Below are 18,759 nucleotides of genomic sequence, written 5' to 3' on the forward strand. Positions count from 1 at the left end.
CCATATTTCGTAAGATGAGTAACAATCTTTATAGACGTTGATGAGTTTTTATTTTACCAAAAGTGTTTAGATCCTCAGATTTTTCCCACGTTTATTAGAGCCATCCAACATCTATCTGTTCCCGTCTCCCTCACCTCCGATTTGGTCTGTCTTCGACAGAGGCTGCCTGACTCTTGTTGGCAGTCGTTGGTCTGCTCAACTTTCTCTGAATAGATAGAAACATTCTTCATGAGAAGCAGAGAAGTGTAATGAGAAAGAAAAACATTTTATGTGAACAGACTAATATTTCAAAAGTAGTAGTCATTACCTTAGACTCCCCTGCAGCTGGACACACACACGCACGCACGCACGCACGCACCCCCCATTCTCCCAGTACAAGTGCACATACTTTTAGGTTAGATCAGTGGCCAGTGCTTGTATTGTTGTAACAAGATCCTATTCACTGATGGTCCATATATTATATGATATTTACTTTCTTACACAATTTGTGTGAAAATATCTTTATTTTAACCTTTAGAATAAAAATGTATCAGGGTTCTCATTCCGCGTTTGGAAGGCGTAGCTCTTTGTTTTGTAACTGTCGAGATGTTTAATGCCATAGTAATTCTTGACAGCTTGTGCATGGCCCTCCCTCTTTTTCTTTCTTTCTCGGTTTCTAGGACCGTCTTTTGTCTCCAGTGTTTTAAATTCCAGTCATATGCTATCATGTGGGGGGATTTCTTTGTTTTTTACCTGTGTTCTGGATTCTTGGTGGGCTCTTTCAGGAATTCATGTTTTCCGGTTTGAGAACTTTTCCTTGAACTAATTCTTTAATAATGTCCATTTTTTCCTTCTTCCATTTTCTTTGTCCTCTTAAAACATGCTCTGGTAGACTTTGTGGACCATTTCTTGGCCATTTTTCTTTTGCTTGCCATCTCTTTCTCTTTTCTGTCCCACTTTCTGGGAAAGTTCTTCAAATTTATTTTCCAGCTCTTTCATTGGAGTTTTCATTTCCGCTATCATATTTGCCCTTTCTAAGAGTTCTTTTTTGTTGTCTGATACTCTTTATACCACCTCCTTGTGTCACAGCTGACATGTTTACTTCCCTGCCTTAGCGTACTAATTGTAACATTTGGGAAGTTTTCAGCTTCTCCCTGCATTATTTGTTTCATTTGAGTTCCTTTTTTCTTTCTTGCTTCTCATTTTACTGGCTCTCCCTGGTGATCTTTGGCAGAGTTCATATTTAAAAGTGGGGCACTAAAGAACCGACTGAAAGTTCTGTGTGCTTGGGTTGGACTTCTTTGGTGCCTTCCTTAAGACTGTTCCCGCTGGGCTGGGTTTCTTGAGAACCACCCCCTGCCCTCAGCATCTATGGATACTTTTTGTTACACTTCTCAGTTTCCCTGAGGGTAGTCCTCAATATTCTCCTGAATGTACAAACCTAGCTGACGGCATTCTCTGAGCTGATTGGGGGGTGGGGGAGGGGGGAGCTGAAGGCAGAGGTTTCAGTGTTCAACCTCTAGACTCTTGTTTATTCACCCTCTTTCAAGACAGCACACGCATCCTTAGTTGTGCCTTACATCTCAAAACCCACTTTCTGCTTCATCCTTTCACGTGTAAACACTTCTCTTCTTCTGGAAACATAAAGGAAGGCGCTTATTGGGCTGAGCAGGGAAGGAGAGGGGAACTGAAAGTCTGACTTTTTTAATACAGATTTTCAGTCTCTCTTTCTGTATCTGTGCCCCACTTTTTAATACCTGGTGCTTATATTTACCTGAGCCTTGCCAGAGTTCCAGAATATAAATACATAGCATCTAGTCTTCCTTCACTTCTGGCTTAGTTTTGAGCCTTTCATGGTCTCTCTTTTTTCTCTCTATATTAAATACTGGGTTTTCTCATCCACTGTAGTGGCTTTAAATTTCAATTATATGTTTTCACATATCTTTAACTGGAATCTCTTTCCTGAGCCAGAATGTCTACCTCACGGGTAACAAATAGGCATCTCGCACTTACCATATCCAGGAGGGAACCTTTGACGATCTCCTTGGAACCTGTTCCCCGTAAAGTTTCTCCTTTCTCAGTAAATGATGTGCTCATCATTCCATTTGCTTCGGGTAAAAACTTTGATGATATCCTTGACTCGTCTCCTCTTACATCTCAAATCCGGTCTGGCAGCAACCGCTGTCAGCTTTGCTATCAACTAGTTTTGTACACACAGGAAAAATATTGGAGGATTACTCTCAGGAAAAACTGGAAGTGTAAGTCAATTGTAATTCTAGCTAAGTGAGACAGAACATTTGTTTTTCTAATGTAGTAAAATATTGAAAAAAAAGATAATGTCCTAGCCATAAAAAATCGGGTATTTGTCTAAAGAGTCAGAAGCCAGAGAAACTTTGAAATTTTAAACTTAACAAAAGTACTCTTTTTTTTTTTTCAGGGGATTTTTACTTTGTGTTTTACTCAGTGAACCAATATCAGGTACCTGCTCTGTACCAGGCATTGTTCTAGGCACTGGGATTATAGCGTGGAACAAAATAGGTGAAAATTCCTGCCATTGTGGAGCTTACATTCTAGTGCAGGAGTTAGGAAGCTTTCTGTGAAGGACTAGATAGTAAATATTTTAGGCTTCGGCTGCCAGGTGGTCTGTGTCACAGCTGTTCAACTTTGCCATTGTACCATGAAAGCAGCCATAGACTATAATGAATGAATGGATGTGGCTGTGTTCCAATAAAACTTTATTTGCAAAACCAGATGGTGGGCCAGATTTGGTCTGCAGGCTGTATTTTGCCCACTTTTGTTCTAGTGGATGGAAACAATAAAGACATAAGAAAAGCATATAGTATTTCAGAAAGTGGTAAGTAGTATGGGGAAAAAAATAAAGCAATGGAAAGAAAATAGGATGTGCAAGGGTTAGGTTGCAATTTTAACTAGAGTGGTTGTGGTAGTCCTCAGAGAAGAGATGACATTTGAACGGATACTTTAAGATGAAGGAGTAAGCCATACCGGACCCAAGCATGTGTAAAAAAGGAGGTTTGTCTTAAGGATACTCAGTGGAGAATGGCTCACAAAAGAAATGCAGATGTTGGGGTTCCAGAGATAAGGTTCCAGAGACTTGAACTGAGGAGTCAGCACCTCCAGAGTATTTTCTCTGCCCTCCTTCTATTCTGTGGCTTTCTCTTTCACTGTTTCAGCATAGGCGTGTGGGTTTTCTCCATGAAGCTAGATCTGACCTTAGGCACCTCCAGATTCACATACCTGCAGTCTTCTAACCAAGGGGAAAAGCAGTCTTTGTCACCGTTCCTAGGTAGAAAAGTCTTAGGGAAAGTTTCCATCTGGCCCAACTTAGACCATATATCCATTGACCTATTTTTGGGATCCAGGAAGGGGTATTATAATTGACTAAGCCTTGTGTCATGAAGTCAGTTTTTTTTCAGGAGAGTGGTTAGTTCTATTCTTAAAAGAGGGGAGTAGGAGTGAACCATGAAGGACAGAAAAAAAATAGTCATCATAATCAGTAAAACAAATCTCCTGATGAGAGATAATAAGGTGGTTATGAGTGCAGAACTGAAAGTCAGATTACCAGGATATAAGTTCTAGCTCTTCCACTTATGAGAAGTATTGTCCTTGGCAAATTAATTTACCTCTCTAATGCCTTAGTTTCCTTTGTATAGTGTGATGAAAGTATTAGTACTCCCTTAAGCCTGTTGTAAATTAATTTAGTTAATAATTATAAAAAATTAGTAAGGTGCTTGGCACAGAGTATGTTCTCAATAAGTGACAGCTACCATCATCCTTATTATGTCTCCTTGGCATATAAAAGGATAACCAGTGGGATCCATCCCAGGAATTGTAAGATTGCCTCAACATTCCATAATCAATCAGCACAATACACTATATTTAATAGACTTGAAAACCATATGATCATCTTAGTAGGTGCAGAAAGATCATTTGACAAAATTCAGCACCTATTCATGATTTTTTAAGAAATCAGGTAACAAGGAAGAGAGGGGATTTCCTCAACCTGATAAAGGGCATCTGTGGACAATTTATAGCTAAAGTCCTGCTTAATGGTAAAATACTGAATATATTCTTTCCTAGGATCAAGAAAATGGCAAGGACATTCACTCTCACATTTATTTAACATTGTATTAAAGGTCCTAGGCAGTGCAGTGAGTCAAGAAAAAGAAACTTTATAAATTCAGATTGGAAAAGAACACTTAAAACTGACTTTATTCACATAAAACATGGTCATCTGTTTAAAAAAATCCTCATCTGCAAAAAATTGGAAGAGATGAGTTTAGCAAGGTCAAAGGATACAAAGGTCTGATATTCATGTGACAATCAGAAGTCAAAATTTAAAAGCAATACTGTTTATGGTAGCATAAAAATATGAAATAACTTAGGAAAAAGCATAACTAAAATACATGCAAAATGTGTATACCGAAAACTAAAACATTGCTGAAAGAAATTTTAAAAGACCAGACACCTGAAAGTAATATATCACTTATATAAGACTTAAATAAACAGGGTGATCCCATGTTCATGGATCAGAGACAGTGTTGTTAAGATCCTGAAATTTATCTATACATTTAACACAGTCGTAATCAAAATCCCACCAGGCCCTTTGGTAGAAATTGACAAATTGATTCTAAAATGTATGTGGATATACAAAAATCCTAGAATACCCAAAAGCAATTTTGACAAAGAAAACTCAAGGAGAACTCATGCTACCTGATTTCAAGACGTACTATAAATTACAGCTAATGCAATCAGGGCAGTGTGGTATTATTGGTATGCAATAGATTTATAGACCAATGGAATGGAATAGAGTCCAGAAATAGACCCATGCGTATATGGTCAATGAAATCTTGACAAGCCTGTCAAGGTAATTTAAGGGGGAAGGAATAGTCTTATCAACTAATGGCGCTGGAACAGTGAAATATTCATATGCAAAAAACCAGCCCAAGAACACAAACCTTAACTCTTACTTCATGCCATACATGCATCCAAATGGAGCACAGACCTTAAATAGGAGAGTTAAAACTATGAACCGAATACAGCAAATCATGGGAGAAAATCTTTGGGATCTTGGGTTAGGCAACGGTTTCTTAGGACACAAAAAACACAAATCTTTCTTTAAAAGTTGATGAATCGGACTTCATCAAATTCTAAAATTTTGCTCTTCAAAAGGCACTGTTAAGAAAATGTAACCCCCGCCCCTCCAAACACACCCACTGCTGGTCTGGGAGAGATTATGTACACAAAAATACCTGATAAAGGACTTGTATCTAGAATATTATAAAGAACTCTTACAAACTCAGGAAGAAGAAGGAAAACCACCCGTTGTTTTAAATGGGCAAAAGATTTGAATATGCACTTCACCAGACAAAACTAGGAGCGCAGGAAAATTCATTAGGGAATGCAAGTTAAAACCACAGCGAAATCTTCACAGCCACGGGAAGGGCTAACGCTAGAAAGACCGACAGAGCAAGTGCCAGCAAGAATGTGGGGCAGGCGGGCCGTTTCCTACGGAGTTAAACAGCCTACAACCTAGCCGTTCCACTTAGAGGTATTTACCCAAGAGAAATGAAGACGTTTGTTCACAAAGAAACTTTTTGAGCATGTTTATAGCGGCTTTATTCATAATGGCTCAGAAGGGGAGACACCCCAAGGGTCCATGAACTAATAAATAGATAAATTGAAGTTTGTTCTTGCAACGGAAAGCTACTCGGCAATAAAGAGGAATGGATTACTGATACACAAAACAACGTGGATGGAAGGCTAAGTGATAGAAACCAGACACAAAAGGGTACATACGGTATGATCCCATTTACCTGAAGTCTAGAAAGGGCAGAACTGCAGTGCCGGGAAACAGGTCGGTGGTTGCCTGGGGTCAGGGAGGGCGGCCGTGGAGCAGGGGATTGACTGCAGAGGGGCGCAGGGAGCGTCCTGCGGGAAGGGAAATGTTCTGTGTCACGTATGGTGATGAGTCCCATGAGTGCTTAAATTTTTCAAACCTCATCGCATTGTCTACTTAACATTGGTTAATTTTGGTCTGTATTGATGATTCCTCAATAAAGCTGATTATAAACAAGGTAAGCAGCAGTGCGAGAGTACATCGAAGTGTCGGTTAGGGCGTGGAGAAGGCAGTGTCGTCCAGAGGGAGGGTGAGCACAGGTTAGAGGGATCCTCCACAGACGGTGAAATGGGCAGCATGCACCTGGGCCCTGAAGGACGGACAGCATTTCGGTGCGCAGAGAGGAGAAGAGGTGTTCCTACAAGTAGAAGGAGTCGCTGCCTGCAGTGGAGAAAGCATCAAGCTTGGTGTGAGGAGATTTGGTTTCTGTCTGCAGCTCTGCTCTGAATAACTTTAATGATACTTTGTATTTCTTGACATTTTAAGATAGCTCTTTAGGATTTGTCAAGAACTTGCGTTCACTACACTGTGTAACTTTAACCTCGGGTGAACTGCCAGCTCTGCACCTCAGTTTCCTAACTTCCCATTCTTCTGTGGCGTCGAGGTACTCCTCGTCTCTCCGCTGACTGCTATGGTGAGGGAAGGATGGGGCTGTGGAGGGAAGGTGACTACGAGTTGGGAGAGGGGCAAGGCTGTCGTGGGGAAGGTCTGCAGTTTTCAGGGAGGGAGCCCCCCTGCCACCTCCTAGGAAGTGACCTATCTCTGTTGCCCCCCCCTTCACAGTCTTCCTCTAGCTCTTTGCTCCCCCACGCTGCCCACTTCCCCACATCCGGCTTCTCTCTCAACCTCGGGAATTCACTTCAGCCTCCTCCTCCGCTCCAAGAAGGGTTTTTGGTAAGGTCACCATTGGTTTTTTTTTTTCTTGGGCCAAATCCGGTGACTTTGTTTCTTTTTTTTTTTTCTTTAATCCTTCTTTACCTTTTGACAGTGATGACCACTCTCCCCTTGAGATTATTCTCTTGGCTTCCAGAATGTCTTTTGCTTTTTCTTCTTCCACTTCTATTTCTCTGAGGGCCCTTTGCTAGTTCCCCTTCAGATGTTCCCACAGTTCTGACCTTGTCCTTCTTTTCTCACTTGACACGTGATCCTTGGGTGATCACCTGTACTTGTGTGATGGCAGCGGATGCCGATGACCCTCAAAGTTCTCACCTCTCTCCTGAGCACCAGCTTCATATTCCCGAGCTGCCCACCTGGGTGTTTCTTACCATCTCCATCTGGGTAGCCCTGCGCGTCTCTGGGTTCCGTGGCAGAATCATTAAGAGCAGACTCTGGAGCTTGCCTGCCCGATTTTGACTCCTGACCCCACCACTTAGTAGCTCTGTGCCTTAAGCAAAGTACTTAACTCTCTGCCTCGATTTCATCCTCCCTAAAAACAAAACACAGGATGGATGATGATGGCGCAGGCCTCCCGTGATGAGTTGAGCCACGAGCCGTGTATGCGTCCTAGTAACCCCCTCCTCGGGCTTCCTGGGCCCTCTGCCTGCTCTGACGCTCTCGCATCCCGAGCACGTTTGGTCACATTCTCAGCTGGCCACTGTTTCCTAATTTGCGAACCTTGGAGTCACCCAGGATTCCGTTTTGTCCTTGTCTCTGTTGTGTCTTTGCCTTCCTGATGGCTCACAATGCCTTAGCGTGGTTCCCTCCTCCTCTCTTACTTTGAGCAGTGATGTTGGTTACCTACAGGTTCTTTCTGCTTCTGCACTTGTTCTCTTGTGAGCCCTTGTCCGTCCTTCCCTCTAGGGGTGGAGGAATCTCTCTGAAACAGATACAGTAGTTATGTACTTGTGCCTCACTGGTTGGGCCTGGATTTTTCAGACTTTGTGTCCTAGAGCCCTGCGGTTCTGTGGCAGGGACTGGATGGCCACCATGGGATGAGAGCACGTTGGGGAGAAATCGAGGACACACATGAACAAGGACTGATCCCTTCCTGTCCATCCCTTGCCCCATACTCCCCACCTGAACAGCGAACACAGCAGCTTTGCTTTCGTCTCTCCTGTTGTAGCCCTGCTGTCATAAAACACCTCTGGCTTTCAAGGGGCACCTGGGTGGCTCAGTCAAGCATCTGGTTCTTGGTTTCAGCTCAGGTCATGATCTCAGGGCTCTGCACTCAGCGGGGAGTCTGCTGGAGATTCTCTCCTCTGCCCTTCCCCCCCATGCTCGCTCTCAAATAAATTAAAAAAAAAAAAAAAAAAAACAACCCTCTGGCTTTCAAGATGAAGTCCAAGGTCTAAGTGAGACATGAGAGACACTTCATAAACGATGCCCACTACCCGCCCGGCTGGGCTCCGCCACAGATTTAACACTTGATGGACATGTGTGCCATCCTGTTGCCTCCACCAACAGTGCTCAGATGTCTCTGTCTACCCTTGTGCTCTTTCTCTGCCCAGATGACCTTTACCTTTGCCTCATTTGCTTGGCTCGCTCCTGATTGTTCCTCCAGATTCAGTTCAGGCGTCACCTCCAGCAATGACTTCCTGTTCCCATCTTCAGGTGCAGCTGGGCAGCCTCATCTGTGTCCCCCTCACACTCCCTGCCCATCTCCATCGCTGCACGGACAGTAGAACCTTCTATGTAGGTTGATCATCCCTAGCCAAGCAGCACGAGGGCAGGACAAAGACCGTGCTGCTTTTGCTTGTCACTGTATCCCAGGTAACTTGCACGTCGCCCAGCACATCGTGGGTTCTTGGTAAATATTTGGCTTACTGCCTGCCTCAGTGACTTGACAAGATGAAATGCAAACCTCCTAGCACGGTCTTTTCAATAGACCCATCCCTGTCTTGCTGAGCTTCCCCTCTTGGCGCACTCACCCCGTGGACTGCATTGTTCTGACCGTGATGCTGCTTCCCTTGACTCTCTCCGAGCCTCTCGGTACACCGTTCCCCCTTCAGCATTACTTACTCTCCCTCCCCCTGTACTCCTCCCCACTAGCAAGCCCCTGACCTTCAAGGCCACGAGATAGATGTCCTCTGACATGTACCTAGCCTTCCTCTGTGTTCCCCCAGGGCACTCTTGAGACCCTCCAATTTCAGAATTACAGGCTTTTTTTTTTTTTAATCACCTTAGATTTCAGCTCCTTGGGAGCAAGGAACATGTCTCTTTCATCATTTTGTAAGACTGATGTCCATTAGCTGCTTCTCCACATTGAGTCAAGTCCACGACTTGCGATGTGCCATCAGTGGTCCTTCACGGTCCGTGCTCAAACTGTCTATTCTGGCCTCGTCTCCTGCCGCTGCCTGTGAGCCCCTTCCAGCAGCTGGTGGTCTTCTGAGCATTTTTCATGTTGGACTGACCATGCAGAGTCTACCCACATGCTGCTGTCTTTTCTGAAATGCTGGCTGTTGGCAGGGGCTCTGGTTTCTTCAGGATAGTGTATTCTTTTTATTCTAATTTTTTAAATGTTTGTAATATTTCAGGCATACATCAAAGAGATAGAGTAATATAGCAAATCCCCTATGTGTGTATACAGCATAACAAAAACATTTTATATATATACATATATATATGTAGAGAGAGAGGACATAAGAGAGAGAGAGATTCAGAGAGAGAGCTAAATTCCTTATTTTTTCCCCCTCTGATCCCATTTCCTTCCCTTTCTCAGAGAATAATAGCTATCTGAAGTGTAGTATTTATCATGTCCGTATGTTTTATTATTTCTCGTTTTATCTGTAGAAGATAGGTAATACCATTTTTGCACTTTTAATATGCTATGTAAACAACATTACTTTGGTCACGTTCTTCTACAAGAGTCTTGCTGGTAAAACAAGATTGTTTTGGAGATTTATTCATATTGTTGCATGTAGCTTTAGATAACTTTAAATTGCTGTGTAGGTTTTTATTATAGGACTCTCCCACAGTTTATTCACCCATTCTCTTGTTCATCCGTGTTTTGATTGTTTTCAGCTTTTCATTGTGAAACCAATTTGTAGTGACCATTCTTGTATAAAAAGAAAAACCTAGTCTTTTTCTAATATTAAAAACAAGGGCTCTGGCAGCGGTATCCTGAGTGAATAGTACACTTGAAAGAATTACCCCTTTACACGCAAACATCATACATCTTTACCATTTACTCTAACTGGCAGTAAGCTAGGAGGCTAGTACTTCGATTGCAAGCTTTCACCAGAAGTCACTTTTCTCAGCAATATACGAGCCACGTCTCACATACATTTAGGTCATTTTGCCTTAAAAATGTTAAATGCGAGCCAGAATTAGAATGTTTAAAAAAAAAAAAAGTTGAAAGCTCTCTAGCTCTAAGACTTGAGGGAAATCCTATTAAACTGTAGAAGAATAACAACTTGAAGCAAGTGCGAACGCGGTTTCTCACTCATGATAGGAACCTGGAAGTGACCTCAAATCAGCTGTTCTCACACCAGCTTTCTTAGGAACAGCTGGGAGCAGTCGCCACAGCCCCTTGAGATGGACCATGTCAACGTTTTCTGCCCTTACTGGTCACATTTCCCGTGATGCCCAGCGAAAGAGCTTACGTTTGGATCGAGGCTCACTTCCTTGTTTTGTCTTCTAACAGGGGAGCAGGTTATTAGTATTCGCTTTGAAAATAAACAAAACTAGACTTTCTTCTCCAAAGGAAACAATTTCGAATCCTTTTTGCTTTGATTCCTACAACTTGTTTAATAATTCTCTTCAATTTTGATGGCAGGTACCTCTGCCGTCCTCTGAAGGGACACTCGGAGGACACGGACAGAACCCCTAGGTTGCGGGTATTTTGTGAAGTCCACAGAGGCTGCTGTCTTTCTTCTCTTGCCCCCCCTTCTTCTGACTAACACCAGGAAGCGCCCTTCTTCCAGGCATATTTAGTGCTTTCCCTTTTTTGTTTGGGCATCAGTTCATGCCTCTGAGTCTTGCCATGCCCTGTGCTAGAACTGACCGTCAAAGTTCCTTCAGTCTCAGAAAACTCCTGAAATTCCCTTTATTCCTGAAATGTACCGCTAACAAATTCAAAGAATCTTAGTAATTTTTTTCTTTGTGCATTTCCATGTGAATACGCTTTGTACACCATCCCAACAAATTTTTGCCTTTTATTTTCGTCATTTACAAAATAATTTGTGTATTTGAAACGTATACTGATAATGCAGTTCACGGTTCTGTTCTGTTATTCCTTTATTCAGCAATTTTACTTCAAGGAATTTATCCTGTACATAGTTTCACCTCAGTATGCTAAAAAATTATATACAAGGGTGTTCATCGCAGTGCTGCTTTATAAAAAACAAAACTGGAAACGTTGCAATGATTGATTAATGATGGACTAAATATAAATAAATTATGGTATATCCATATGCTTAGGTATCCGTTCCTGGCACTCAGCATTTGTTCAGTGGATCAAGGAATGTATTGTTCAATGAAAAAACTGTGAAGTACGGATCAGTACATACTTGGTGGAATAAAAAAGGTGGATGTGTATGTACAGTATTGCTTGATACACATGCCTTGCTGCCTTTCACAATTCTGGAATCACAGACAATAAACTGCTGGGACGTAGTAGCTACCAGTGTGTCATAGCAATGGGTGTGAGCAGGAAGTGTGAGGTTCACTTTTAACCTTAGAAGGTAAAATAAAACGAAACCTTAAGTGGAGAAGACCCTTGGGCAGGTTTCTGGACCACCTCTTGTAGTTCTCTCCAGTCGAATAATCTGCCTGCACATTCCACCTGCCACGCAGCCCCAAGCCCTGACCCCTGTGTGTCCTCAGCTCACCACGATGCTGCTGTGTACTGCTTGGGTCCCAGCGTTCTGCCTCACAGTCTGGAATGTTTCTCTAGGCAGACGCTCCCTTCTTCTAGGGACCCCAATCCTGCACTGCACATGTTGTACACCAGCTGGAAAGAAGTCGTGTCATGTATTTTGTCCAGTTTTTAAGGTATTAATAGCAGGAAGGTTATTCAGTACCGGTTCATCCATCATGACCAGAAGTGGAAATCTTATAATATGTATATTTAAAGTCATTCTTTTTGAGAAACAAGAAGATAAAGCTGTGATAAAAAGTGATTGACTCTATTATACTAGAGAAATAATTTAATCCAACACACTTATTTGAAAGATGAGGAAATTGAGATACAAGTTCAAGTGCCTAGTATTAGCTTGCCCTCAGAGTTCCTCGTGAAGCCCGTGCATATCTCACGCTGTCTGAATCTCTCTGTCCACTGTTCTTTGCACGACAGTAGAAAATTGTCCTGCGTTTGAAATAGAATTTTAAGCTGTCAAATGTTTTGTTATTCTTTTGAATCCTTATAATTTAGACATTCTCCTCACTTCATTTTTTGTTATATCAATAGTATTATTAATCCTGCTGTTAACACAAGCATGAAGAAAAAATCATTACATGTATATTTTAGAATAATTGACATTCTGCGGAACTGTATGATACTGTATAAAACCTAGAAAAGGAGACACTTAGTTCTTTCTTTTTTTGTTTTTTGTTTTTTTTTTTTTCAGTTTGTTTTCCTTGCTGTCTAAAAAACACAACAAAGTTCTGGAACAAGCCACACAGTCCTTGAGAGGTTCCCTGAGTTCCAATGATGTTCCTCTACCAGATTACGTAAGTAGTTACCTTGCTTTGTCAGTAACCAGTTTTGTTTTCATTGTTAGGTTTGTAAGTAACAATCTCCATTCTCGAGATCTGACTTTGATCTTGGTGTCTCCGGTGTGCAGATAAAGGAGTGCTATCTCAAATCAAGGGAAAACCTTTTAAATGATTATTAACAAGTGGTTAAAGAACGTCAACCCTTAGCCTGTGACTGTTAATAATTAGGACTTTAGTTACCTCGGGCAAGAAACCCACTCAAACTAATTACACAGAAGCAAAAGGAGCAGTCTTACAGAAAATATGCAGAGGGTTCTCCCTGAACTCAGGGGGCGGAGGTACAGGGGCTGGATTTCACAGTGAGCCAGAACCTGAAATCGAAAAGCCTTTGGATTCAAGAATATCTTGTCTTTCTGAAGCTGTTTAGTTTCTGGGCTCTGCTTCCTTTTGCTTCCATTTTACTCTTGAGCTGTTCTCTATTGGCCAGATTTCCCTATTTGTTGACTTGGACCTAAAATAGCCACTCCAACCGTCCTCCCTCCCGGTGAGTGTCATGTCTGTAGCCACCTGACCAGAGTCTTGAAGTCCTGATTCTCTGTTCCTGGGAGAGAGAATCTAATTGGCTCTGCCCAGCTCAGTGTGCTGCTCGGGTCCTCTGAGCCGCGGTCAGCGGAGGACAGCACTCGTGTGTTGCCTTGGTTTCATCCACTTTAAAGATAAAGAGCTTATTCCCACCTAAGCTCAGAGAATGACGGCAGAGTGGGCTGGGAGCGGCACAGGAGGAGCATTATATAATAACAGGAAGGAGAATATTAGGAGTGCCTTTAGGACAGTGCCACTCTCTGTGACATTCCTTATATTTTGGAACGTAGCTGAGATGAGGATGCTAAAAATTATCTTGTCACAGACCCCAGAAGTAGTCCGTCGAGTTCTAATAAGGACAACAAGTCTCAGTGGGTTGATATTTAGAAACTTCATGAGAGAATTTTTAAGTTCTGAGTTTGAAGTGGTGATGCATACCAGACAGCCGGCGAGTTGTTTTGTTTCCTGTGGTTTGTTTCATTTCTAAATGGCTGTGCTGATACGAGACTGTGGGAACGGCCCCCGGTCCGGATAGCAGTCGCTGATAAACAGAGATAGCTGTGTGCAGCCCCAACCCAACTCGTGCTATTTTTCTTCTTTTATTTATTTTGTGTATGCATGTGATGTGATGATCTGTCATTCCCATTAAGGTATTAAGTTTGTAATTCCAAAGTACTTCTCTTTTAACAACAACAAAAGTTATCTTTTATGATTTTCCTGCTAATTAAATATTCTCAACTTAAAAAAAAAATAACATAATAGCTCACTTCTATCCAAGCCGTAACTTGCTGTAAGAAAAACATTTCTTCCTAATCACTCCTTGGAAACCTCAGTTGGGGCCCCTGAGTGGCCGTGGGGATTGCATTTATTAAGAACTTGAATTCAGGGGTGCCTGGGTGGCTCAGTCAGTTAAGCGTCCGACTCTTGATTTCGGCACCAGTCATGATCTCGGGGTTGTGAGATTGAGCCCTGCATCGGGCTCCATGCTAGGGCTGGAGCTTGCTTAAGATTCTCTCTCCCTCTATCCCTCCCTCTCTAAAACAAAAAACTTGAGTTCAGTTCCTCTATAAATGTTTTGTTATTTTTATACAATTACCATTTGCTTACACAGCACTCCTATGTCCTTTCTTTCACAAAAATGTGTTGAATGTATTTAGTGTTGAGGTTGTGGTAGCAGCATTCTCCTGTAATCAGAGACCAGAAAATCACTCTGTCTTTGAGAACATGGATCATGTTTAATGGTATTTGCCAATCATGAAAGTGATTATACAATGAAAGGACAGGTTGAACTCCTAACAGACATACCAATTCTACTATTGAACCTGACAGTTTTTAGAGTTGCTGACTTGTTCTTGCATGAAATTTTCACGAAGTAAAAATGAATTTCTTAAATTATCTGCTTCATAGAAATACAGGGAAAATTCCATTTAGAATCTGTCATTGACAGTCCTTATTTTAACATTTGTGTGTGTGAGACTTTACAAATCACAATGTCCTCCAGATGGGTTTATGAACTTGAATTTTGCTGCCTTTCCTCAGAGTTCGTTGCAGAGGGTGGGTCGCCCTGATTCAGTAGTGGTGACAGCAGCGGGATCCTTCCTGCCGCTCAGCTGCATGGTGACAAGAGAACGCCACAGCGGTCTTAAGTCAGCCCTGCAGTGCGTTCTTCTTCCATGGTAACTGAGTGTGTTCACTTGTCATTCCCATTCTGCAAAACACTATAAGTGATTTGCATATTTGAAACCATGTTCTCACTGTCATTCTCTTTTAAATTGGTCATTAACTAGGAAAACAAAATGTTTCTCCTTTTTTCCCTCCCTAGAAATTTTAATTAAATGTCTCTGCCAACAGGCACATAAAACTCTGTGTCCTGGACTCATGCTGTAGACCAAGTGTTTGTAAGAGATGGAAAAGAAAAAGGAAAGGGTCTAAATGCAGCAGTGGGTCCCTGATAGCATCGCAGCTCACTTCTGTCCCGGGCGTGACTCTCCTTTCACACCAGGATTGAATGAGTTTGAGTAAGCACTCAAAAACAGGAATGTGTTCTTCTTCTCACTGTAATACATGGAGTACTTTCAGTCTGCCTAGAGGTTTCTGAGCTTATTAAGAAAACGTTTATTCTCATTATACTGAATAATTCACAGTCTATTGAGTATCAACATAGAAAACAAATAGCACGTTATAAAAACATCAGCGCTCATACTTCAGTACAACCTTGCTTATCGGAACAGCTCATGGGGCAGACCTGAAGCCTTCCACCAAGTTCTAGATAATGAGAAGACTGCCCTGGCTGCTGAAGGGGAAATAAAACAAAAATCGTACTCAAGTCCTCTTTGGGGAGAGAGAATGCTGAGTACAGAGAGAGAGAGAGCTGGTTCTGCAGCCTCTCTTCAGGGGCCATAAAGGCTTCTGGGAAACACGTGCAGGGCAGCGGCCACGAGACTGCACTTTGCTGTCTTCAGGGTTTCCTAAAAGTTAGTTCAGTGATGAAAGGGACAGTGACTAAAGATTAAAGGAGAATCTTTCAACATTTTTTTAACAAAAACTGTACATATACATACACACAGACAGACACACATACACGCATTCCAGTGGTTCTCAAAGTTCTCTTTTTACTTTCCTTTACCCATGACTGTGCAGTAGAATTGTCCAGAGGCTTCATGATGAGTGATCACTTCATTGGCAGCTCACAGAGTGTGTACTTGTGTATTCTTGTGTTTTAAATTGTTCTTAGTTTAATTTGTAATATTTAATTTGTAAATGCCAATACATATAACCCACATAAAAGTAGGTTTTTTGAGAGCATCAGAAATTTCTAAGAATATGAAAGGGTCTTGAGATCAGAATACTTCAGAACCAATGGAATATATGATGTTGCCCCCATGCGTGCAAACACACACACGCACATGCAGGCACGCTCACACAGAAGGAACAAGTAAATATGTGCTGTTTTATATCCTGTAATTGTTTCGCCGGTGATATTCTTCTGTCCTGGTAGGATTGAGCTTTGAAGGCAAGAGTCTGTTGTAGCTTAGGCTGAAAAAAGTAGGCTGAATATTAGGCAATTAGTTGATGGCGGTGGAGCTCCACCCCCACCCGTCTGCGTGCTCTTGCAGGCATCCAAAACTGCAAAAGAGTTTCAGAGCTAAATTTGTGTGACATTTAATTTGAATGGTTTGGTTGTTACCTTAGTCAAAAAAGATTAGTTTCTAACATGTAGTGGACATGTGTAATTTTTAAGTCTAATTATGTATTTTCTCATTAATTTGTGCATGATCTTCATGTCAGAATTGCTTCTTTCCTGAGGCTGGCTCCTTTGGTGGAGCACGTGACTCCTGATCTCGAGGTCGTGAGTTTGAGCCCCACAGTGGGTGTAGAAAGTACTTAAAAATTAAAATGTTTAAATTGTTCCTTTTCTATTCAAAAGGTAGTCGTGGTATTCTTTCTTTTAGTTCAGTGCATATAAAACAGGTTGTTCAACCTCCACTTGATCTAATAATTTGCTATCCGAAATTCTAACTTCCTGAAGAGCAAACTCCATGTATTTGAAAGTTGTTTTGATCGAGTCTTGATTGCGTATCATTATCATTCTGCATGGGTTGTCAGAAGAGGGAGAGAACAATTTGGGGGAAGTAGGGAAGGAATTGTGCCGTTTTAATGGAAAGGAGGTGCGATTTGAGCCGGGTGGTAGGAGAGATTGAGGCGGGAAAACAGTCTAGGGTTATGCTTCTTGAATAAGGGCATAGAGGTGAAAACAGTACATCATTGCCCTTGGGTTTCTCATCTCTGTCACAGTGTCTGGCATGTAATAATAGGTGCTCCCACCAAACACAAAAATTACCTCAGAACGACCATGGCCCTTAAACGTAGGAGCAAAGATTGTGCAATCCTTAGAAGAAAATATAGGAGTAAGTCTTTGGCAACAAAAGAAAAACAGACAAATGAGACTTCAACAAAATTTGAAACTCTTGGGCTTCAAAGGCCGCCATCAAGAAAGTGAAAGGACAGCCCACAGGATGGGAGAAAATACTTGTAAATCTTATATCCGATAAGGGACTAGTTAGTATTCAGAATATGTAAAGAATTCTTAACAGCTCAATCACAAAAAAGGCCAGTAGTCCAATTTTTTAAAAATGGGTGAATGTTTTGTAACGTGGTTCTGTAGCTTAGGTATGTTTCATAGCTGTCTGGCCTCAGGTCATTTTGCCTCTCCATGCCTCCACTGTCTCATCTGTAAAATGGGAGTGACAGTAGAACCTACTACCCAGGGCTGTTGTCAGGATTAAATGAATGAATGAGTCCAGGCAGGATCCTTGGCGCACAGCAAGTGTTTAGTAAGTGTTAGCTACTATAGTTATGCTGTGCAGTTCATGTTTGGAAGAGAGATTCTGGGACAACAGGAGTCGGTTCAGAAGATGGAGATGTCTCCACGTCCTCTGATGATGGGGAGAACTTCCTGCAGGAGAGGTGTGACGTCAGATGGAAGGGGAGAGATAACGGGAGCCACCGTTAGTTGAGCAGCAACATCAGGAAGCATCTTTAATCTGTCTGGGAACACCTCAGTAGTTATCTAACACCAAAGGGTGAATCTCAGCCCCAAAGGGGGGCCCTCACTTTTCAGCATCTTCCTGATCTTAAGAAATATACCAGGGGTGAGTGTGCCCCAGAGCCCTTAAGATGAACCAAACCAGAGTGACGACCAAGGGCAAAGGAGTGGCTCATGTTGGCATTTTTCTAGTCAGTCAGCCAATTTTCCTGAATGCCAGACATCCCACTAGGCCTTGGGTGAGGCAGTGATTGGGGTGCTTCACCAATCCCATCTCCTCCTCCTGATTATACAGCTAAGCACTCTTTCCCGTCATGCTTGCATCTGGTGGGGTGCGGGAGGATCAGACTAGATCTAGCCGGTGGTACGTAGGTGGAAGTGATGTCACCACCACCACCCCCGTGCCATCCTCCACACCTCTCTCATCACATGCTAGCTGGATGCAGGAAATCTGGTGTGAGACTCCAGGGTCGCACAGTATGGCAGTGCGTGAACCCCTGAATCATCTCACTGAAAGCCAGCTGGGTACCCTATTGGACTGTGATGCAAGAGAGCGATAAATCTTTTACTACATTAAGAAAGAAAATGGGCAAAGGATCAGAATAGACGTTTCTCCAAAGCAGACAGTACAGGTGACCAGTAAGCACATCGAAAGATGCTCACCATCATTGTCAGCAAGTGCAAATTTCAGCCACGAGTGAAGTTTACACCACCAAGATGACGGACATCAAAAGGCAGCACATCACAAGTGTTGGTCAAGGTGTGGAGAAGTCAGTATCCTCAGTCAGCTCATGGTAAAAATGTAAAATTGTGCGGCTGTTTCAGAAAACAACCTGCAGTTCCTCAAAAAGCTGAGCGCAGAATAACCATATGACCCAGCATATGGTTACACTCCCAAAGAATTGAAAACAGAAGTCCACAAAACGTGACTATTCATAGCACCTTTACTCCTAATAGCCAAAAAAGGGTGACAGTCCCAATGTCCTTCAACTAAATGGACAGATCAAAGGTGGATATCCATACAGTAGAATATTATTGAACAATAAAAAAGGATGAAGTAATGATATGAGCTTCAACATGGATGAACCTTGAAAACGTTACACTAAGTTAAAGAAGCCAGTAACGAAAGGCCTCTTGTCGT

General features: G+C 42.2%; 1 protein-coding gene across 3 annotated transcripts in view; it reads left to right on the plus strand.

The window, feature by feature from the left end:
• DYM (dymeclin) overlaps positions 1–18,759 on the plus strand; it is a 334,659-nt gene that overhangs the window by 208,572 nt on the left and 107,328 nt on the right. For all 3 annotated transcript variants that reach the window (XM_048218645.2, XM_057313102.1, XM_048218650.2), the window contains one exon: positions 12,403–12,505. In XM_048218645.2, coding sequence (XP_048074602.1) covers positions 12,403–12,505 — 103 coding nt within the window. The remainder of the gene's footprint in view (positions 1–12,402; positions 12,506–18,759) is intronic.

This window comes from Ursus arctos, unplaced genomic scaffold, assembly GCF_023065955.2.
Source record: "Ursus arctos isolate Adak ecotype North America unplaced genomic scaffold, UrsArc2.0 scaffold_17, whole genome shotgun sequence".
In the NCBI taxonomy this organism is placed as follows: domain Eukaryota; kingdom Metazoa; phylum Chordata; class Mammalia; order Carnivora; family Ursidae; genus Ursus; species Ursus arctos.